The sequence below is a fragment of the Melitaea cinxia genome, chromosome 16 (assembly GCF_905220565.1).
Source record: "Melitaea cinxia chromosome 16, ilMelCinx1.1, whole genome shotgun sequence".
Lineage (NCBI taxonomy): Eukaryota > Metazoa > Arthropoda > Insecta > Lepidoptera > Nymphalidae > Melitaea > Melitaea cinxia.
Window position 1 is genome coordinate 14,253,278 of NC_059409.1, and position 25,563 is coordinate 14,278,840.

The window sequence follows — 25,563 nt, forward strand, 5'->3', positions numbered from 1 at the left end:
TCTTCATCTTTTTACACTTGAAGTAAAACTTGTACACCTTTTTTATAACTATAGTTAAAGTTATAGACTAGCCCTGCGTTTGTAGTGGCCTTGCTTTCTGCTCCGGGGGATGTGGGTTCGATTCGCGCCTAAGTCTGAGTGTAATATTTGCATTACTATGTATGTATGTATGTTTATTTTGTGGTCTATTTATAATTTGTTTCTTATTTAATCAACTGATTTGACTTTTGAAAGAGTACCTGTACCTAACTGTTAAAGTTGCTAAAAAAATCTTGTTGGTACCTAGAATCTACATAACGAATCGGTGTTAGCTTTTGATTATTATAATTAATAATCAAATGATAATAAATAAAGGAACATCGTAAAGTAACGAGTCGACGACGAATTGCTGATGTAACCTACTTCAACAAAAAAAAAAAAATGTTTATTTTATAAAATCTACTATTAATAAAAAGTGTAACTAGCCGATGCCTGGGCATGAGATACCCATATTTTGGATTATTGTGTGCGCTCGCAAAACAAAAAACACAACTGACTTCAATTACATCTAACACAGACTAGCAAAGTATGCATTATTAGTAATTAGCTCAAAAAGTAGCTACTGTATCTGGATTAAATTTAAAAAGAACCAAATGATAAGCGCCAGCTTTTATTAAAAAAAAAGAATCTAATTCGATACACCCAGTAGAAAATTGTAACACTTAAAAATTACATCGTCCAAGTAAACAAAAATCCGCTGCAGTTTTTAAGCTTGGTCCTAGAGCCTGACTATGTACTGGTGTAGTTTCACCACGAATTGTTTTTTTTTTTTAAATTTACATCCACGGGCTCTAAATGCTCATGCCTTTTGTTAAACATGCATTATAATTACCACAAGCGATTTATCATTAGAAGTACAAATCGACAGTCCTGTGACTGCGTAGTAAATGCGACGCGGACGATTTTTTTTCCCCGAATTGAAGTTATAGATGCTTTGTTAAAAATTGTAATGAAATGAAATTCTATACACATAATAAGTAAAGCGGATAAAATCGCGGATCTGCCAGTCAATAAATAGGGCGTCTTACGAGCCTTTTTCTTTAACACGACTGTACCATAAATTTACGAAAATTTAACATAGAATAACAATTTTAAAGTAAAAACAATAGTGGCCTGAGAATTCTTAGACAAGTTTTACGGTTACGCGTAGCCTCCAAAGTTTATATTCAGAGTCGATTTCTAAACCTTACTTTATCGTTTTCTTTCTTTGTTTTACATCTCGTTAAGAAATAAAGGCCTCACGATGCTAGGATTTTGTTGGTACATTTATAAAATTTTAAGTTAGTGCCAGCCCGGGCTAGCTTCGGCGACCAAGGTCAAACCGTTCGAACTAATTTTCGGAACGAAGTTTCTATCTTAATTGAAACGTTAGTGTATAGTTTTCTTTTAAAACAGCGTTATATCCTAGTAGTAGTACAAATATGCCAGATTCCATGATTGGATAGAAGTGTTTCTTTATTGTTTTCATCGTGGAAAACTACTGACTCTATTGAGATTAATTTTTTTGTATACATAAATGTATAATTAGAAATCCAGAATAATGCAGGATCCCAATTTCCTCAAAATCGGGTCACCGGATCGGAAATTATGCAAAGAAACCCTAGATATACAGATAATTTAAAATATATGTACAGACTTAGTTAAAGTATAGCTATGTTAGTTTTATACTCCATAACTTTTTAACAAATTAATTGAGCGAAGAACGACTAGGGAAGAGTGGATGGAAATAGAAAAAATTACTAAATATTTGATTTGAGGATTAAACAGGAAACTAATTAAAAAGTAACAAAACATCGCATTCATTACCGTGCCTCGGAGAGCACGTTAAGCCGTCGGTCCCGGTTGTTATCATGCACACATGTTAGCGATCGTTACTCATAGTAGGGAATATATCCGCCAACCCGTAGTGGAGCAACGTGTTGGATTAAGCTCTAATCCTTCTCTTACAGGGGGAAAGAGACCTATGTCCAGCAATGGGATATTACAGGCTGAAGCGTATAAGCGTAAAACATCGTATGAAAAAAATATTGAGGATAGAAAATTTACAAATCACGTAAGTAGGTATACCAATAAAACTAAATAAAGGAAATCAAATTGATTTACTGAACTTACTGATAATGCTAGTCTGCAGACTAAAATGATGTTAAAGACGGACACATTCATACAAAGATTCATAACACGAGCAATTAATGTGATGGAGTGCAATACTGCACTTTTGGCCAGGTAGTAACTCCAGGTAGGATTACATTTTTCAATTTAGGCGCTGTTCGTTACATAGATGATAAATATGTGTGAAACTGAGGACTTAGTGACGCTGTGTTTCATGCAAGGATATTACAAATTTTTTACTAAAACACAGTTTACATATTATTTTTTAAAGATTAACTACGGAGTTTCGTGTCGATTCTTCTCCGAAAAATCTACATTTCGAATAGCTTTTAAAAATAATAATCACTTAAGAATTTCAATCTGTAAAATGACGATTTGAAAGTGCTTAAGTCTATTGGAATAAAGTTATTTTTGATTCTGATTATTATTTTTTACATCAAACTGTTTTCGAAATTTTTAGACCAGTACTCATACCAGCTTATGTTTCTATCTAAATTTAACGTTTTTAAGATATAAAATTACCATCAAAATCTTATAAAACCCGATTTACAAGTTTATTTTTTAATGTATTATTTCACTATCCTTTAGTATCAGAGAATACGAGTCGAGTCAAATATTTGCGATCCTAGTATACAGTTTCGGTAGGGGTCATCGACCACAAACGGTGTCGCGGTACTACAAGTCACGATGACACAGTATTTTCGCATTCTGAGCTTTATTACGAAATTGTATCGATAGATCTCACCTAGATTAGATTGTCAACGTTTTCTTTGATATAGTCATTAACGATTAATTCTCATCGCCTATAAATACTCGTTTAGATATACTTTAATTGCCCAGTTAAATATTGGAATTAAATTTAAAGCAGCTTAATAGAATTGGGTACAACAAATGTTGAAGTTACATAATTTAACTGAGGTAGGGTACAGCAGGAATTTCCTGCTCAAAATATGGAGCAGCCCGACTGGGGTAGTACCTCGACCTTACAGAAGATCACAGCTAAATAATACTGTTTTCAAGCAGTATTGTGTTCCTGTTGGTGAGTAAGGTGACCAGAGCTCCTGGGGGGATTGGGGATTGGGTCGGCAACGCGCTTGCGATGCTTCTGGTGTTGCAGTTGTCTATAAGCTACGGTACTCGCTTACCATCAGGTGAGCCGTACGCTTGTTTGCCGACATAGTGACATAAAAAAAGTGTTAAAATTAAGTCATTATTTTTTACGACCATGAGCAGGTTATTGTTTTTTGTACTTTAATGCTAAATAATAGTATTTAATTTATTTCAATACTAGACATCACTCGAAGTTATCTACGTGCCAAAGTTAATGTTTAACGTGAAAAGAATTACTAAAATTAGTTCTGAGTACATCTATACAAATAAATAAAATTGGAGTGTCTGTTTGTAATATTAAAATAACAGCTTTTTTTTCACGAGCAGACGTTCACTGGCAGATAGCTGATGTAATAAGGAGTAGCTTCGGCTACTTTTATTACAGAAATTTGGTTATTTTATAATTCTGCGAACTGAACAATAATTTTTTTGTTAAATTCTACGCGGACGAAGTCGCGAGCACAGCTAGTCTATTATAAACGAATAAATCTTTTCTCCGTGTAATTCTGGTATATAATAAATACAAAATCGTGCGTGTAGTCTGGAAAATTTCACGTCTGAAAGCCGTTTAATAATAAAGTGTGAAGATAACTTGAATGGGGGGGGGGGGGGGTGTATTTAATCCAGAAAGGGAAGTGTAATGTTGTAAAAAGTATAATACTTACTAAACGATTTAAATTTATACTTTAACACATTTTTTGTACTCTATGTATTTATAACCTAAGCAAAAAATACTGCGAGAAAAGCCCTTTGTCGACAAAAATCATTCTAACTGACCGAGATATAAATATACTTATAAAATCTCAACTAATATACTACTACTTCTCTACATAGCTACTGAATCTCTCAGACTACAGATTATTTTAAAGCACTAGTGTGGCAAACGAGCATAATACTCGCCTGTTGGTAAGCTGTTACCTTGCCTTTGAATTTGACTGTGATTCCTGTTGGTTGTGGTAACCTCTCCAATGCGACAGATTTTGAGCGAAATATTTCCTGCTAGCCTTAGCTCAATAAAAAAATCTAAACAAATCGAATAATAAATTATTTTAAATAGACAAAATTGTTTTTTCGAAATATAGATATTGCATACTTCTGAAATTTAGCTTACCAACTATATACTTTACAAAATCCCGATATGAAAGCATGTCATCATACAAATTAGGCCATAATATAACTAATGGTATATATGATAACAATAATTTGTATTGTATTTGTACTATTTTTCTTTCTCCTACATGGGGAAAGAGGCCTATGCTCAGCATATGGGATGTTACAGGCTGAATGCGTGCGTGCGTGACCATTTTTTTTTTAAATTCTTATAACTAGCAACAGGAAATCATTGCAAATAAACGAATGTTAAGATATGATCGTTCCAGATAGACATTGAAATAGAAAGTAGCCAAGGTGATGATTCACCGTCAAGTTTCTTAAAGCGTGTCGATTCACGGACTCGGTTCGCACATCACTTACCGTTTGGCGCGCGGTCAATACATTAATGTAGGAAAGTGGGGAACCGTTTCTAAGAAAATTGGCATCATCATTGGGTGTTTGGGATCTGTATTTGATAATAAACATAAACTGCTAGTACTAAAACATATGGTGGTTGATGAATAATGGCAAACAATTAATGAACAAATTACATTTATTATAATACTAGCCGTGGCCGTGATTTCTATCGAATATCTCTGACGTTCTAAGCGGCGAATTACATTCACCATTTTCTATGTTAGACCTCCAATCAACACAACTGCGAAAACAACATCAAATTTTATACTACAGTTTTTGCGTGATGCGTTTACAAAAATACATAAGACAGACAAAAATTCTAAAATAATATTTTTGACTTCTCGTCATTGGCCCTATAGGCGTTTCATACAAAAAAAAAAAAAAAAAAGAAAATCTCAAATATCTCCTACCAGATAGTTTTATTATACTATAGTTATGTTTGATTATGTATATTCATATTATATTCATATTATATATATATATATATATATTACAACGCCAAATCATAATAAAATAAAAAATATATGATTTATCTTAAAATTAATAAAAAAAAGTTTAGGGGTGGATTACCCTTAACATATAGGGGGATATAATGAAAAATAGATGTTGTTCGATTCTCAGACCTACGCAATATGCACACAAAATTTCATGAGAATCGGTCAAGCCGTTTCGGAGGAGTTTAACTACAAACACCGCGAAACGAGAATTTTATATATTAGAAGATATATAAATTGCCTATACTATTTTCAGATGTTATTTTTGTTGTTCGAAGGCGTTTGTGATTGTGTGTTCGATGTCTCCGGTGATTCATATCCTAGTGGGGACGGCGTTTATTTATTTCTTTACTTTCAACTCTACAAAAATATAAATGAGAATCTAACCCAAAATATCTTAGGGTCAAAGCTCTGGCTTGTGGCTGTTGCGGGTTCGGTGTCGCACATGACAAACATGTATGGACAATACATAAATAACTGGCCATACATATTATTGTCATGGTATGGGGGTTTGTGATTATGTATTTTGTGTGTTTCTGGACCCCCGACGCATGAGTAAGTATTAGTGGGGGCCGAAAAAGAAATTGTGAAACGCTATTATTTAAAAGAAAATTTACTACCACTTCGGAATGTAGTATCCACTTAGCAGATTCTGCGCATATCAGTAAAATCTTATATGTTAATAATGTATATGAAAACGCGTTTACGTACTAAAAAGTATATAAACATAGATCTAATCTAAGCGGCGACCATTAAATGTATTACGATATAATTGACACTATGACGGATATTCTAGGAAAAAACTAGTCTTTACTGTGAAAATATCGTTATTCCCACGGCGTTCGAGGTGTTTACGTCGACATTCTCAGATGTTTACTTAATTGTTACATACTATATGTTTACCGCATGTTCGTTCGCTTAGTTCTAGTAAAGAAAAAGATATCGGTTCGGTTACAGTTATATGAATTGTCTTCTAAAGTTTAGTCTCAAAGATCTTTTCCAGGTAAACGGGTCTGTAATGTGTTAGCATATTGCCAATTATTATACATAGGTATAATGATTAATTAAATTAATTAAATAAACTATATTTTTATCTTTCTTAATAAAAACATATATATAGTCAATGTACTTTAAAATTCATTCACTAGTTGCAACACGCACAAGCACGTGTTAGACAACAAAGGAGTCTTTTACATGTTCTCTTTATAGCGTCTAATTAGCAACATTAATGTTACCGAAAGTACGTAAATACGGTTTTATAAGTTTAACGCAAGGAAATGCACATTTCAAACATTATTCCATCTGAACTAAACAAACCATACTTAATAAGTACATTGATGTGGTAAGAAAATTTATTAACAAAAAAAAAAACTTTTTTCTTTAATTAACTTTATCCTAATTTTTTGACATCTCTCTTTGTTTCCGTATAAATATATACGCTGTTTGAAATCTGTTTTCATTAGGTATTTGGGCAAAGTACTAAGCTTGTTTTTAAAGTCAATTTAGATATTCGAAAACGCTATCTACAGACAGACAACCAGACAGAGAAGACAACCAATAAATTGTTACAGCTTTACCTACAGTTTTCCATTTTGGCAACCACTGACTATTACTTACTAACCGTTGATCAAAGAAAACCTAATTATCCTACTTCATTAAGCAAACTTTCGATGTAATAAAGCGAAGAAATATTTGAGCCTGTTTTAAATCTGGAAACATCATCTAAAAATAGCGTTTATTTCGACTTTATTTTGAAAACGACGCAAGTACATTAATTTCGTGAATTTTATCGCTAAGCCATTTCAGAATATGCATCTCTAATATAACTCCTATTCACGTCATATAGACTGTATTGATGGGCGTTTACGCTACGGTCAGAATTCCAATCAACATAGTTTGCTATGCCGTCGTCTATAATGCCCGCATTAAAGGCTCAACGTCTGCCGTCACTGTGGATGAGTGTCGTATTGCGAGATTGCAGCGAGATTTCAATGACCTGTCAGCGCTAACTCCGTGCACTGATTTAGTGGCTCAAAAACAGCAACTAAAATATAGATAACGCTAAAAATATTCAGAACATCTCCATGGAAACAAATATGGTATTGACGAAATTTTCTTCGTCTGTATCTAAACCATAATCTTATCGAGGTCAAAACCATCAATCAGAATCAGATGACAGTGATGAATAGAAACGTCGATTTATTTTAATCATTAGTTTTGATAATAAACGTAATGGACACGATCATACTAAACTTATTCAGTTGGATTAATAGCTTGGAGAATAGTGCCAAAATTGGACGACTGATTACTAAATCAGAATTGACAAAATTGTAACGTAGGATTGAAATAAGGAGACACATAATTGGTGTAATTTTATTAGCAATTTAATTCGCGTTGCACTTCCAAGTATGTATTTGCAGTTACAGTTTTGCAGCAGGGGTTTTGCGTATTGCGTTAAAATTTGGAGCATAAAACCTGTCTTAATAACCAGTCTTTCGGACTGGTACATCTCTAGATTAACGTGCGCTACAAACAACTTTGAACTTAAGTATATTTGTATAGATAAGCGTGGATAGCACCTTAACCGTAATATCTTAAGTAGTAAGTACTTGTAACGACCGTTATGCAATTCTCATCATAAAACTCATAAGTAAGCTTACTTTAAAAATAAATTAGCTGAAAAATTATTTGTTTGTGCTAATCCTTTAATGATAAGTGTCAAAACCATTTTATTTTTACGGAGTGAAACAATAACGCGACAAAACCCTTCGTGACGACCAATCTTCCCGGGGTATTATAACTATAAATAACTGTTAATTCTCTCGACTAATCGTTCAGTCGGCTGGAATTATGACATGGGGTGTTTAAAGTTAAATTTAGCGTGCTTCGAAATCTTTACGCGTGTACCCTCGGGTGGAATGGTAAATATAAAATGTAGTTACTATATGGACGTCATCAAGCATATCTGTACGTTATCCGTAGTATACGGCGAATTTGACATTAACTCTTCATTCTGCGATTTTCATATTGACACTACTGATTTTTATAATACACTATTTTGTCATAATAAAGGAATGATGTAGAAAAACTTAACCGCGCATGCTCAAGATTTTGACAAGATTTAATTGACGTAATTTTGTGATACAACAAATTTAATTATTAATAGCAAAATTATTGTTTAATAGCTAAAACGACTACCAGTACAGTCTTTAGACACACATAGTACAATTTCTTATAATGTCATTAATCAAAACACTTATACGAATATATTATATAAAAAATATTTTAAAGAATAACTTAAACCGATTAGTGTCAAAACACATTGAGAATCAAGGATAATTACAAAATCATAAAGGTATGCAATTTAAAGCTATATATCTTCCTGTGGCATTTTCCGTTCACATCAGCCTGAATCTCAGACTCATAACAGGTATTCAGTGTCTAATTTACATTTAAAACCTGTTGCATATTCTTAAGCTATTAATAACGAATTTTAGCACCCTTATGCTTATAATTTCATGTGATAAAATTAAATTTAAGTATTATTTCAATAATTATATAATGTAGTATGTACTTATAAAAAAATTGAATAAACCGCAAAATGTGTGAATATGACAGTGCTTGTAACTTTTTGAACCCATTGGCTATATTTGTTACATGGTTTTACAAAATAAAATTTATATTTTTGTGACATATACGCTATTGCTTAGCATGTATGTATATTACTAAGGTTTTCCTATTTTATGTTTATTATTTTGCTTTTATAATTTGTTGAGTCAACAAAGAACTTAAAAATAAACTTATGATTCAGTCTGTAACATCCCACAGCTGGCCATAGGCATCTTTATCCTTGTAGGGCAAGAATAGGAGCTTAATCTATCGATGCTCCACTGCGGATTGGCGGATATATTACCTACTATTGTAACGATTGCTATCAAGTGTATGTAACAACTGGGACCGAAAATTTTACGTGATCTGAGGTACGTGGGGACACCCACAAGGACAGACATCCACATGTACAAATACAAATTTCTATCTCGTGCGGGAATCGAACCCGCAAAACGCCAGTGTATAGGCGCTTACACTGCACACACACCACAACACTAGTGGTTATTAACTGAAATTAAACTCATTTATAATACTATTGAACGGCTGAGATAACAGTAGTCTGTTGTTTCTAGGGTTCCGTACCTCAAAAGGAAAAAACGGAACGGTTATAGGATCACTTTGTTGTCCGTCAGTCTGTCAAGATCCTTTTTCTCAGGAACGTGTGGAGGTATCAAGCTGAAATTCATATCATATACACAAGTCTGGTGTCCCTTAGAGCTGTGAAAAAATCAAACTTCTAAGCCAACGCAATCAAAAGATACCTACTGCCGTTTATGATGCAAATTTTCGACACTCGCAAGGTAATCAAAAGCTACAGGGTTCCCGTGAACTCAGAATCTTGAAATATAGTACGGAGCAACATCTTATAGCACAGATAAAGAAAAAAACTTGCGAAAAGCATAAATTTTTAGTTACATCATATAATAAAAATATTTTTAATAATTCTTAAGAATACTTATAACAAATGGACACAACGATAAATAATGAATTTTTAATAATTTTGTTTGTACGGAATCCTCGGTGCGCGAGTCCGACTTGCACTTGGCCGGTTTTTATTTTTTAATTTAGTTTGTAATACAGTTTTAAGCAATCACGTGATTCGAAACAAAGCAAAGAATCTCATAGCCTGACTTCTTGGACATCATAAATGCGAATGTTTGCGAGATTTGATTTTGTTAACAATAAATATCAATACTGAAATAAATAGTAATTCAGAATAATTCTCTGACCTTATTTATATCCTGACAATTCCGAAGGATCGAAAGTTACGTGTCAAAAACCGCGAGGTTAGCATACAATAACGATAAAGTGTTCTTTTCGGAAAGATATTCATTACATATACATAATTACAAGTTTTAGAAACAGCTGGTCAAACTGCACATAACGAACAGCTGATTAATAATAAAAACTTTTCGAGCAATAACCGCCTTTATGTTAAGCCTGTGTGATATATATTTTGTGTATCGTTTAAAATGGTATGGATCAGAGGGGCCCACCCCAAGTTTATGTTAAAAATTAGAATAATTATGAGGATATCTGCTGTTGATAACGTGTCTAGAGAGAAAGGGTTCAATGTTACATATCAAAAATGTACTTTTATTTGTTTTTAAGTGAAAGTACTATTGCGAAAATTTTACGATGTTTAATTTTAATTGAAAAATTGGACGGAATTTTTCTTTTTAATTGAATGATTGTTAGTTACTACTCATAATGATAAAATACTCTCAACGTTACCTCAATCTCGAATCTTACATAAAATTTCACTTAATTCCTTTTATTGAGAACGTGACACAATAAACGTGACAGTTACACCCGTCCAACAACAACCTGTGACCTAATTAACATATTAGAAGACAGTGAATATTATTACACCTATTTATTATTAACAAAAAGAATATCCAAATAAAATAATAATTTATAAGAAACAACAGAACAGTTTAAACAGAAGAACCCTGACCTAGCCTAAAGCTTAATAGGTATACATTAGTCTTAGGATCTTTGATGAGGTTAGATATACAATTTTTGAGATCTAGCATGTGGTCAAACTAAAATAAGATTCGCTACCCGTTTGTACTCAATGAAACATCGAATCTGAAAACCTGTTCTTGGCGGCTACTTTGATGAGAAACATAAATTCAGAACACATGGTAACTAGTAGATATACAATGAGTATAACAAAAATATTTTTTTGCCTTTATCGTGTCAATTAAAAATATCACGCTTCGCTTTAAAATGAATGTTAATATTACATAACATTTAAATAATATTACGGTAAAATACTGTGCGTTGTACATTTTATCAAGTTATTCGTAGGAAAATTACCAAGCGTGTAAACAGGCTCTTTTGCATAACGTAAACGCGACCTAAAACACCAAATTGTATTCGGAATGCAAGAAAAACTTCATAATGATCGTAATGCGCAAGCGCCTTAGCTAATGATTATCTCGAATAACTCTGTTTCAAAACTGAAGGGCAACGAATTATGTGAGTTATGGACGATATCGGCAAAAAGTTTAATCGCGCGATCCTTCTCGGTACCGAGATAAATTTGTGTCAATTAAGACGAATTTTATGCAAATTGAAGAATAAAACTAGGGTTTTCTGCTTTAAAATAATTACTAAATAATAATAGTTTTTTAGGTAATTTTTACCTTAATGACGATTATTTTCATTTTTAACTGTTAATATTTTTACCCTCCGAATTATACTTACTAAGAAAACTTTTTTATACTTTAAATTAACGTATGCGAACACGACTGGGAGGCAGATGATAGGATCTTTGGTAGTCGACTATAATCACTTTAACTTTCGAAATATAAACATTGGATAATGATGACATACACCTCCACAACTTGGTAAATTTCCATTGATATATTAAATAAACACTTAACAGTAACTTGGGTAAAATGAGACTACCGAGTACTTGTTAGTTATACCCATATGGTTTTTCAAGTTTCAAGGTAACTAAAATTATTCTTTAAAAGAAACGTGGTAAATACTCCGCTTTACATATATATAAATCATAGTACCTCTAGACATTGCAGACTTATCATGACACAAATACGCGTATTTTGCGTAACGTAAATTTTTTTATGTTGGCCACTACAACCTAATAAAAATACTATGAACAAGAATCAATTACAAATGCAAAAATGACTGTGTTGATTGAAAATAATATCTGAACACCGCGAAGCATTACCCTAAGCAATACAATTATACAAGCTAGTAAGTTAAACGAATTGCATCTACTGACAATATTAATCTAAGTACCAAACATAACACTGTAGGTGGATCTTATATTATCTGATACAATCTAACATTGAATAAAAGGCTTGTACGAGCAGGGTTGGAAGATTTACCATAAACTTGATGGTTTTCCATTCCGTACAGAACCTCTCAGCTTCCTACAAAATAATTTTTAGCTATCACTCAAGCGTACCTTGAGTTCAATTCCAGAAATCTGAAATATTTCACTAATTCCTTAAATCTGGTTGGGTTTTGGCAAGACTTTTTCCCGTTGTTATAAAGCGACATATTTCATGACTAACGATAAGATAAAATAACTTCAAATTTCAGTTCGACACATTATCTATCTATTTATCAAACTAAAGACTTAATATTTCTAAAGTTGAATGCCAAAAACTGCTATACGGATTGAAGTTAATTTGGCAATGTTCTAACCACCCTCCGTCTCTCCTCGCTCCATCGCACAATGCACTCTATGAATATTACTGAATTTATGAAACAGAAAAGAATTTGTTTGGGTTTTAATATTTTTTTTAGTATTACTATGATTTTAAATCAATAATTACAATCGCATCTAGTCGTAAATATAGTATGTATACATAAATTATGTTTTTCTTATGAATATACATTCGCTTCAGCCTCTTTCCCCATGCAGGAGAGGGATCAGAGCTTAATCCACCACGCTGCTCCAATGCAAGAATATACATTATCTATACTAATATACTGAAAGTTTGTTTGTTTGAACGCGCTAATTTCAAGACTAATTCCTTCGAAGTGAAAAATATTTTTTATGAGATAGTCCATTTAGCGAGGATAGGCTATATGTGTTAGAACGTTTTTTCCTCAAATAAACGCGAGCAAAACCGCGGGGCCTAGCTAGTACCTAATTATATAAATCTATACAAACCTTATTGACGTTTTTAAGCAACAAAGTAATTATTTTATTACAGAATAATTTTATAAAACAAATAAATAGTTATTAATCTCTTAAATAATCTTTAATTTTTACGTAGGTAATTAACACTAACGATCTTCGTCATTTATTACCAATTTATAAAATATAAAACCAATAATTAATTTTAATTACAAAGATTTAATACGTGTCTGTCACGTACTCATTCGAATATTTAATTAAATAAATAAAAAAAATTTTTAAAGTTGTAATTAATTTAAAAATTCTCATCTGGTCTCAACATTTATAACAAAAAACGCAATTTATTAAATTTTTTTTTTAATTTAAACTGAGAGTAATTTGTGGAAACGCGGTTGCAATCAACATCATTACCTCGCTTACTTGACGACATCATTTTAATATACCTATATAATTAATATAAACCAGTTCCAAGATACACTTAGCACTATTTTATTTAAATTTCCATAATTTCTTTTCTACGGATAACAATAAGAGAAACATTTTGTCATTTAATTTATTTTTTCTTTTACCTTTTATTTATTATTTTTAGGAATATATCATATTAATTTTCAGTTAACTCTGGCAAAAGATCATGACTAGATTTACGCTAGAAAAACACTACCAAATTATCCAGAATAGCTCTGAGAAAATCAGTCAGGAATTTGCGGTTACTTATAAACGACTTCGTAATTTTTATGACACACATAATCGTTCATGTGAGCAAGCCATTCTTTGATGTGTAAATAAATATCATACTACATACTCCCTAAAAGTCTAAATTATGTAATAACACCGTTGAAGGAGTCCGAAGAATATCGACGCTGTAAATGAAGGCCTGGAAGAAAATGCAAATTAATCGATTCGTCGTCGGTCGCATGATCTCCAAAGACCATGATCACGATCAATGATATTTGTTTTAAAATATTGATGACATTGATCCGTACGAGATGTGGTTACAACAAGACGGTTCTATGTTCCATACGGTGACGCAAACATTGATTTATTTAATTTATTAAAATAATTTGGTGGTATTTTGATTTCGAGAATTCATCTATCAATTAGCCTCCACGGTTGCACTAGTTGCATTCTCTCGATTGATACCGGTGGGTCTACTTGAAGTCATTTGCTTACACTGAAAAATCAGCCACAAATGACGCGTTGGATGCCAATATGTTTTATGTTATTCGTTGTATATAGTGCAATGCATTAAGAAATTTCTAAAATTTTACGTCCAGAGAACAAAAAACGTTTTCAAAAAAATTTCAAACGTTTCGGCAAGAACAGCCGTGGTGGACATATGTCCAAAATCATTTTTAGTAGATGTTAATGTCACTTATTGATTTAAAAAAAAAAATCTTTGGTATTTAATCTCTTCCGTTATTTTTTTTAAGATTGCAAATAAGCTTACGGCTCACCTAGCATCATCGAAGGAACACAAAACTGATTGAAAGCTGTATTATTTAATTGTGAACCTTACATAGGTTGGCGTACTTCCTCAGTCAGGCTGCTTCAGATTTTTAACAGAATATTACCTATCGTGCCCTATGTCAATAAATGAAAGGGGTCATATATAATAACGTAACTAAAAAAATATCTATTAGGTACAGGACCAGTTCCAGGGTCTGATCCATGACAATAATAATTTAAGATTTAAATACTTGTATCATTTTTAAAGAAAACCCCTAAAAAACAGATTGTTACTGATAAAACCAATTTAATATGAATTATTTACATTTCTATAAGAAAAGCTTCTTAAAATTACTATAATGTATATAAACTTCAGGTTTATATCATATTATAAGTATGTTATGTGTTCATCATTACAGCCTATACAGTCCACTGCTGGACATAGGCCTCCACAAGTTTACGCCAAAAATAACGTGAACTCATGTGTTTTGCCCATAGTCACCACGCTGGGCAGGCGGGTTGGTGACCGCAATACTGGCTTTGTCGCACCGAAGACGCTGCTGCCCGTCTTCGGCCTGTGTATTTCAAAACCAGCAGTTGGATGGTTATCCCGCCATCGGTCGGCTTCTTAAGTTCCAAGGTGGTTGTGGAACCTTGTTATCCCTTAGTCGCCTCTTACGACACCCACGGGAAGAGAGGGGGTGGCTAAATTCTTTAGTGCCGTAGCCACACAGCACATGTTGTTATTATGTGTTATTGTCCTTTATTATTGTTTGTAGTCACTTTTGCAGCACATTGCTCACCATCTTACTAGATGATTTGATTGTAGGTATGCTACAAATTTTATTGTAATAATATTTATAGTAATGTAAAATACTGATTCCTATCCCCGACAATTTCGAAACAGTCGTCATGTTATTTCAATCAGTAGGTACGAGAACACCCATCATTCTTTGCACTTAAAGATGGCGTTCGTCTCCTTCAATATCGCATCAGCGGGAGTCCGCGGGAGGACAGGAAGCTTTCAACTGATTGCAAGAGAAAGGGTGCCGCGGGACGCCGTCGCAAAAGGGATGCTGATTTCCGAAGAGCTGTAACGGCGGCTATCCATTTAAACTGAATCTATACTAAGCTATTACTAAGCGAAATTATTTATATAAATTTGCAAATGCGTACCAATAATTCAAATAAATTTTAAATATTGTATTTACGTTGGAGAATAAGGCATTCATATATTCATTTTAAAACAGGAGGATTTCAGGTGTAAAATAAAATGCCCTGGGCAAATTGTAATTTTGCTTGCCATATTTTTAAGTAAAATCGTACCATAATTATAGTTATTTGTTGTCATATTACATCTATATATTAATACGTGAAGCAAAAAACTTTGTACTCCTTTAAAAAAAATTGCGCTGACGGCCCAACAAACATTTTTGTCATATAATCAAACAATTATATGACTTTGAGTCTTATTAAAGTTATATTACAGTATTTTTTTAACTCTACGTCATGTTATGGTGCATTATGTGTCCAAATAGACGTATAGATTTTTTGTCGTATAACATTGTCGTATAGACGTTATTTCGACATTTCTTTACAATCGTCATATAATAGCGTCTATGAAGACATCTATAAAACTTACATATACAACTTTTCGTCGTGTAAACGTTTTCGTAGTGTAAACGTCATAATACTATTAATTTTGTCATATTATCATAGTCATATTACCTTTTAAACATCTGCTAAACGAATAGTAATTGTTTACACGTAGTACTTGTAACCATTATATATAAGTCGAATAAGTGTACTAGTGTAACTTGTATACATCCTAAAGTATTACAAAAATGATAATGACCACGGCCATTTCAAATGTGCGCATATCATTTCGATGAAGTCCATCTTCGATAAAAACTTATCAACATCCACATAAATATGGATCATAATTGTGGGGTATATCTAAAAAAAAAGTATTATTCAGACTTAACTAAGTTATATGTCTCGTAAATTCTTCTGTTCTGAAAATATAAATTATTTGAAATAAGTTAGCTAGGCGTTTATTATTTTATTATTGATCCCTAAATCAACTGTCATGGCGTACACATTTACAATATGTACGCAGTATATACGTCGGGAAGTTATATAGTTGTCGTATAACGCAGTCACTTAATAAATTATTAATAAAAATATACGAAAACATTAAAATTTTAAAAGCGCATGAAAAATTTGTTACAAAGTTACCTCACATTAATCAGTAAATTTGATTGCACAATGGTTTGTAACTGATGAAATGGTTTTATCACCTCAACAAAGTAAAAAATACAATATTTTAACTCAGCTGTCAAAAAAACTGCCATATTCAATTAATGTGTGTTATGTTTATAATCTGTTACAATTTTTCATTCGTTCAATATAAAAGTATCATCTTTAAATGACAATAATACAACGAATACGTTAGATAAACGTCATATTGTGTGCCATTACTCGACACGAAGTCGAATACACGCCGCGACAGCTATCATTACATGACATGTAGTCAAATCGCCAACGTGTATATGACTCCTATGCGACTATATAGGTATTTATATGACTGTTACACGAAACTCTTAGCGCCTTAAGTTGAATAAAATGGGCCCTAATGCCGTCGAGTAAACGTTCTAATGTCGTTTATACGATTATACTAAATAACATTAAGTTGTCACCAAAACGTCTACTCAACGTCGTAAATGTTTGTTGGGGGAGGAGTATGAAATTTAGCACACTTATAGTTTATATAGAGGAGTGCAGAATGCTAATTTTTTTTTTATTTATGCATAAAAATACATTACATCAATTAAAAAAAAAAAAAAAAAACATTAGACACACTACTATGTATTTGACACACATACACGCATGTATATTCTAAGTATCTTATATCTTTAGTTCAAAATTATAATTTAAATTGATTATGGTCGAATTTCGACCACTAGGCTAGTAGATATTTAATTAAAATGTCTTAAGGTTGAAAATAAGGTTTTAGTAATCTTTGCCACATTTAACTGCATATGCCGTGAGTAATAAAAATATTATTTTATGTACCTTTATTTTATTATCTAAGTTTAAAATTATAAGGTTTTGATACTTATCATTATTTCAGTATTATTTGTTTCTAAATGCGCAAAAAATCGAGGCATCATCAATTCATCAGTAATAAAATTAAAATATTAATATTCAATAATATGTAACGCAGCACAGCATTTAGTGATTAGTAAGCTTTATAACACTATAAAGTACTGATGTTTAGCAATGTTACTTAAGAAATGAGCTTTAATACATCCTTAGACTGATATACTCTTTGAAATAGATAATAGAAAAAAAGTATAAAAATGAGTGCATAAAGATCTTGTAATACATAATAATACACTTGACATATACATGTATTATTATTCCTAACAATTCAAATAAAAAAATTAAAAATTAATCTAATTAATCCAAATTCAATGACAAATTTTTAATTATAAATCTTATACAATATAAAATTCTCATATTACAATGTTAGTTAACATATTCTTTCGAAATGGCTGGATCAATTTTTATGAAATTTTGTGTGCATATCGGGTATGTCTGAGAATCTATTTTTTATACCCCTAAGTTGTGGGTGGGGGGGGGGGATTAAGAGGGTTAATAACATATATGGCAAAACAATGTTTGCGGGGTCAGCTAGTAAATATATTAAAAAAAATTTTACTACAAAAAAATTTAAATTTAAAACGTTTTTGTATTTTTTAGTTAGTGATATCTATTACTGTACATTTAGTACGTTTTAAGAACATTCAAGGGTATTTAAATTTTTTGTTGTCTGGAATAAATCGCTCTTTTAGTGATAAGACAGTCTTTGTACATCTTACTCTAATTGTACTACTTTTTTTGTATCTTTTAATGGTGTACAATAAAGAATATTATCACCATAGATAACAAGACACAAAAATAGTAGACTTTTTGGAGATATCCTTATTTTATTTTTATTTATATGTTTGTCTAGAAGAAAGTTTTTTGTTGAAAAAAAGTGTAGAATATAATTAGGTATTGCAAAACAAAATAAGAGCCCAATAATTATAAGGTGTGAATTTATATGTAATTAAAATAAGTAGGCAACAAGTCAAGAGGTCAAATAATAATGGCAACACAAACATTGACTACATTTTAATTTTGATTAATATCCCCGTGTGGGAGTAGCATTATTTAAAAGCTCATGTGGGCTGAACAATATGACAGTATTGCATAAGTCTTACTTGACATTGCAGATGTGGACATACTTACCTTCAAATATTTATACATACCTAGTTATATGAATTTTGTAGTTAATTTCTATTTGACAAGAAGTGAAATGTATTTAACGTCTCACAGGAGAGCTAGCAGTTTTCTGTTTTTATTGATGTTATAATATTTTTTTTTAAAATAAAATTACTCTTTATATACCCATTACTTTTTGTATAATTTTAAATATAATAATTTACTCTAGTTAATTTGCAGTGACTTTAAAAATATGTTTAATTTTTTTAGAGTTATGAATTCTGAATTCTGAATTAGAATGAATACATATGGTTGTATTTTATATTACATTATATTGCTTTGAAATTTAATATTAAGATCAAATATTGTTGTATTTTATCTCATGTAAGCAGTGTTTATTGCTTGTTACCAATATAATTTATTTTATTTTTTATTTTTTACATAATAATAATAATATCATATGCAGTTACATTATATATGTGTTCCATAATTGATAGAAAAAGTATTTCACTTATTTGTTAAATAGTTTTTGTGTTCAGTTTAAGTTATCTATGTATCTTTCTGTTTAAGACAAACTCAAAATATACTAAACAAATTTATAGGTCTTTTATGCTAGTCCCCTGGTAACGGTCCCTAGTAGAATTTACTTCTTTCAGTGGTCTAGAAACACACTCAATACAAACGCCCAGACCACACCAGTCATCTATATTAATAAGAATTAATAAACACTTTACACTCAACCGATAACCCCCAGTAGGATTTTCTCCTGTGTTAGGGGTCCGGGAACACACACAATACACAAACACAACGCCCAGACCATGACAATATCTATATGGTCAATACAAATATCTATCATGAGCGGCAATAGAGCCCGCGTCCGCCAGCACAAGACCCTTATGGCTGTGTCACTGGCTTATGCCAGTACTGTGATTCTTGATGAAGATTTATGGGTATAATTATCAACATCGGAGTGTATTATTACAACGTCATCCTGAATTTTACTCAACAAATTAGTTACCTCAATTAATATTTTTTTTATTATTTTTACTTTTCGAAACTCCTAGATTACTTAAGTGATTGTTTCTTTAATTTTTTTTTACTGTTGTAGTCAGTTATTTTATAAATATTGCTTAAAAAACATTATAATAAGTAAATAATTTAATTTTATATAAACAGTCTACTCCACTTGATTCATTTCTTTTTCTTTGAAGTTTTTTCAAGCAAAAAGTATAAACATAAAAGATATTGACAGTGACACTTATCACTGCTATCGGTAAGGAATGCACCATTTCCTGAGTGATAACACTAAGTGGGCTACGACCTTTCTAGATAAAAGAGGTCTCAAGGTCTTACACTAATAAATATTATTAGGTCAACGACATTAACGCCCGCTAATGTTCATTATACCCACCTTTTGTGATAAAATATCGTTTTAAGCTAATGATGATGATTTGGAATAATATAAATAATTACTGCTTATCTACTGTTTTTATGCTCGAGAGGTATATAAGAAAAATTGTATCTTTTGATTTGATAATTGTAATATAACTTAACAACTTACCATTAGAGCTTTTCAGGTCTCGATGAATGAGCGAAATAGGAGCGTCGACATGCAGATAGGCCATACCACGCGCCACTTGTATAGCCCAGTCCACTAGGATGCCCGGTCGTATCTTGCGCCCCGACAACACTCGGTTCAAAGGACCCCCCCGCGCGTACTCCATCACCAAACACAAATTAGGCTCCTCTAAACACACACCCTTCAGAGACACTATATTTTCGTGCTGTAACATCCAAAAAAGTTTCGCCTCCTGCAGCACACTTTCTTTTATAACTTCGATGTCTTCGTTGGCGTCCTGGCGCGCCGCCTTTACCGCCACGACCTCGTCATTCCAGTAGCCACGGTACACTTTCCCAAAGCCGCCCACCCCGATCACCTCCTCCAGCTTCAGCTCGGAGAAGGACACGCGGGGCGGGTCGACGTCCCCGATCACCGACGTGACGGCGAGTGGGTCGTCATCGGTGACGTAGACCGCGGGAAAGATGCCGACGCGGTCGCCGATCTTACCGGTCCACCAGCCCTCGTCCCCGGATATGTTCGCATCCTTGGACAGGACTTCGACGATCTCCCCGCGGCGCAGCGAGAGCTCGTCCTCCCCTTGCGCTATGTAGTCGTAGACGGCAGTAAACAGAGCGAGCGGCGGGCGATCTTCCTCAGCCGCCATAGCCGCGCGGCCGGCCGCTGGCCGCGGCGGCATCACCCCGGCCGCGCCATCGCGCTCCGCCTCGCTCAGGCGCCGCGACACCGCTGTGACCTCCACCCACCACCGTACATAACTACTACAGTCCACAACGTTTGGTTATGATCACCGTATTATTCCGCCATCTTTGTTTTTCACATCGATCATGGCGGTGTGCCGGAGCGTTTAGCACGAATCCACTTGGTCGTTCACGCGATCGTAATGATCGTTATCGAAATGTTAATATTAATGTCAAACTTGCTGCAATAATGTTAATTATTCTTCATTCATCTATCACGATATTCGATAGACGGACGAAATGACAACCATACCACAGCGAAGTCAGTGACAAACTGTCAATGGATGTTACCATAACATTCCTTGTAATTTTTGACATCTACTTTTTAAAGCACATATGTTGTTATATAATATGTAGGAATACTAGTAATATATTTATACCACATATTTATAAATATACCTGAATGGAACATCAAAAGATAAATACATCAATTATTATTAATTTAGACGTACCTATTAACGGAATAATATATTTGTAGTCTGCAACTTTTACTAGTTCTTGGCGATTCTCATAGATGGCACTATTATACGACTAATATTTGATATTTTAGTTTCGTAATGTAATTCAAGTACATACACGACGCCACCTAGTTTATTATAACTAAATTAATGTCTTTATAAAAAAGCTATTTTAGTTTCTACGCAACAATATTTATGTTTGAAAACAATTAAATGAACTTTTAGGAGGTTTTATAAAAATTTTAAGTATTTATATAAATTGTTAGTAAAAAATTTGTGGATCAGTATTACTTTTTTCACTTGAACCCACAGAGGTCCCATGGTGTAATGGTTAGCACTCTGGACTTTGAATCCAGCGATCCGAGTTCAAATCTCGGTGGGACCTACTGCTTTTTGTTGTTGAAAATTTTATTTTATTATTATTTTTAATGTTCACACTTTTAATAATATTCATAATGATTTATATAATATCAATTACATAAAAGAAATTTTAGTTTTGAAAACTTAACAGAAACGATGCTAGTCATTCGCAAGTCGGTGGGAGTCTGTAGGGATGCTGGGTAGGGAGCATTATTGATCGAGCGAAAATGGGATGGCTGTATCCATTCGCGGCGACCACCCAGCCCGCGGGACGTGGGACCGATTTTCAACCTCAAATCACGCTTAAACGCCTTAAAATATTAGTTTTATAAACCAAAATACCAATTAAATATAGCCGCCGATACTTTCGTGAACAAATACTCTCAGAAAACGCGATGATACACCAATAACAGTGAAAAACAACCTTAAAACCATAAAACGTGACATTACAAAGTGGAAAAACGAATGAAAATTCCGTAGACACGTCGCTGACACGATAGTAATTTAAGAAAATGAGTGACTGACGGAAAATAAACCACCCATAAACCTGTACTTAATACAAAAGAACAAGTAAAGGTGATTTTAGAAGTTTTTTAAATGAAGTGTTTATGAATATTTTCGTCCGAGTGAAAATAATACACAATGGCCGATTTATCAACGCCGGGTTGATGTGCAGATTATGGGAATAAACACCAAGATGCTTGTCACAAAAAGTTTTATTTTAAAAAGATACTGGTTGAAGTGGTGCTGGCGTAAACGCTGGTGTAGTAGAAAAAATTAGCCTTGAAAAAAAAAATTAAAAATAAATAGGTTTTTATCGTATCCCGAGAGGTCATTAGGTTATTTATGTGTACGATTTGATTTATAAAAATTATCAAAATGAATTCTTTTAATGCGCCCACCACACAGATCAATGCGATTGACAAAATGACAACTGTTAAATGTAAATCAGTCGACTTAGAAGGATATGTTATAATAGTTGTTCAAACCAAGGATAATAAAATTAAATTATATGGTGAGTAAGAACATTTTTTTACGAACTGAACACCTATTTGAATTTACGATAAAAATTAGGAATTTAGGATCATGAGGCATAATTGGTTTATGACAAAATAAATTAGAAAAAAAGCATTTTATAAGACAGTAACAATAAATAAATATATTAATTTAATATATTTGTTTTGATTCGAACAGGCTAAGACCCAGTTTGATACGAGTAAATAGAACTATAATGTAACTGACAAGATACAGAATCCCTTCATGAAGTTTCTAACTTATAAGGTTTTTACATATTTAAGGTTTTATATATTTAATATAAAAAAATATTATAGGATCACCTTCAGCTGGTAACTGGGAGAACCTGGAGTTGGCGGATGAGATAATGGATGTGAACGAGACAAGGCTTGAGGATATGACCAGAACCGAGGTCCTCAGTCATATACATGAGGTAAATTAACGTTTAATATAATACATCCCATTTTAATTAGCTGTAAAAAGTAGTCTGTGAGTTAATCCGTTTTTTTAAAACTAATACTGATATTTGGCAAAAGTGAGAATCTTTCTGTCCTTAATAATTAGTGTTGATTTATGTGGATTTTTATTCGGATAAGCGGGTTTTAATTCTTGTTTTTTGAGGATGTTAAGATGGAGGTATTAAATTATGTTTTTGCAATTCCGAAACCGTGTTAGTTTTATTAACTGATCAGATTTATTTATCGATGCGAATCACAACAATAGCGGTAGATAAAATTTATTATAAATGAAACTGGATACGGTTTGGGTTCATAGTATGAGCTAAAGCCCTGAATATTTTTTATCTAATCCCCAGAACTTTATACCCTATAAAGTTATAGTAAGATAAATTTTATTTTTACCGAGTTCAAAAAAAGAAAGAAGTAAGTGAATTCGACTTCAAGTTTTTAAGGTGTGTTACGTCATGTAGTTTTAGCGATATCAAACTAGTTTATCTTATAATGCGTATTTAATTTACTTCGACTAAATTGATAATTCTCTCATTTTTTTACTTGTCGATGTCCATTGAAGCTGTTTCATTTTATTTGAGAACAAACACAATTATTATTTTTATTTTATTTTATTTAGGAAACAAACAGTACAATAATACACTAAAGTAATAAATTCATACAGCCAATACACAAACCAACAAAGTTTCCAACAGTAAATAATTCATAAATGAGCAAAAAGAACACATTAACAAGAAATAATCGATAAATCACATACAGAAATAAAAATAAAAATAATTCAAGCAAAACCAAAATAAACAATTAAAAACAAATAGGAAAATTCAATACAATCATCAATTAAATAATAAACAATTAAAGGATTATAAATTAAATTTTATACAAGATTACAAAACTCAATCGTACCAACTACTGATTGAATACAATTAGGTATAATTATAATCAAATCAATTGAATATTGTAATAGATCATTTATAAATATTACTATTTATATGGCATTGCAATACAAACATTAATCAGTTAAAGTTTTAACTATTTTCTCTTTTTTTTAAAAGTTACATTGTATCAAATACATATTATCATTAATCAATTAAAAAACAAAATAAAAACAATTTAATTAGACAATTACAAAAAAAAGAAAATACAATAACTGTCCTATAATCTTATCGTCAATAATGAAATATTAGAACACTAACAATTAGAGAGGGCTTTGATTCTTCTCTTAACCAATCCCAATGGAACTGAGAAATTGTCTATTTCTGCATACACTTTATTATATCGAGCACTTGAACGATATATAAAATTGTTTTTGGCGTACTTTGTTCTCGTAAGGGGAATGCTAAAAGTGTTAAAAGTTAGTATTAAAAAAAATAGTGGTAAAATCTGATTGCTATGGCAGATGTACTTTTGGTTAAAATTATCTATGCTATTTTTTTTTATATCACTAGGTCGGCAAACAAGCGTACGGCTCACCTGATGGTAAGAGATTACCGTAGCTTATAGATAGGCGTCTCAGCAGGAAATATCCTGTTCAAAATATGGAGCAGCCCTACCGGGGTAGTAGTACCTCGACCTTGCAGAAGATCACAGATAAATAATATTGTTTTCAAGCAGTATTGTGTTCCTGTTGGTGAGTAAGGTGACCAGAGCTCCTGGGGGGGATTGGAGATAGGGTCAGCAACGCGCTTGCGATGCTTCTGGTGTTGCAGGCGTCTATAAGCTGATCTAGTTGTATATTTAAAAAAAAAACTTGTAAATGTTTTACAGCTAGGCAAAGATTAGGTACATTATTTTATTCGTATTTTACCACTCTACTTCACTGTGGGAAAGCTACGCGTATAACTTTAAAATATATGTACCTACTTTTTATTTAATCGACATTAAAAACCTAAGTCTCATTTTGACTAGGTTACATGATTAGTAGTCGCCTAATAATCGCGTGATGTTTTTAGCAACGTTTTGACCTCCTTGGTGATGTTTGGAAAGGTTTTAAACTCCAAAAACAAAAATCGCGTGAATGTTTTTTTCTGCAAAGTAAATTGAAATGTCCAGAATGTTCTCTTTAAATAATCTGATTAAGTTGTGATAAATTAAGCAACGTGATAAAAATTTCTTGATAGCCGATCTACGTTGGAGGGTGTTAGTTGGTTGTTTTTTTGTCTAGAAATAAATACAAGTGATACGTCGATATCTCCCCTCCCTCCTTGTGATGTTTCGCGATGTTTTTACGACCCTTCCCCTTT

The 25,563-nt window shown here is 32.5% G+C and overlaps 2 protein-coding genes and 1 non-coding gene across 3 annotated transcripts in view; 2 read left to right on the forward strand and 1 right to left on the reverse strand.

Annotated features, from left to right (window-relative positions):
- Positions 1–20,963, reverse strand: part of LOC123660969 (mitogen-activated protein kinase kinase kinase) — a 76,279-nt gene extending 55,316 nt beyond the window's left edge. The window contains exon 1 of the mRNA XM_045595986.1: positions 20,267–20,963. Within this exon, the coding sequence (XP_045451942.1) occupies positions 20,267–20,963 (697 nt within the window). The remainder of the gene's footprint in view (positions 1–20,266) is intronic.
- An 832-nt stretch (positions 20,964–21,795) lies between these two features.
- Trnaq-uug lies at positions 21,796–21,867 on the forward strand. Its single transcript has one exon. It is a non-coding gene; the product is annotated as a tRNA-Gln (tRNA).
- Positions 21,868–22,721: 854 nt separating this feature from the next.
- LOC123660970 overlaps positions 22,722–25,563 on the forward strand; it is a 178,959-nt gene continuing 176,117 nt past the window's right edge. The window contains exons 1-2 of the mRNA XM_045595987.1: positions 22,722–22,857; positions 23,174–23,289. Coding sequence (XP_045451943.1) covers positions 22,722–22,857; positions 23,174–23,289 — 252 coding nt within the window. The remainder of the gene's footprint in view (positions 22,858–23,173; positions 23,290–25,563) is intronic.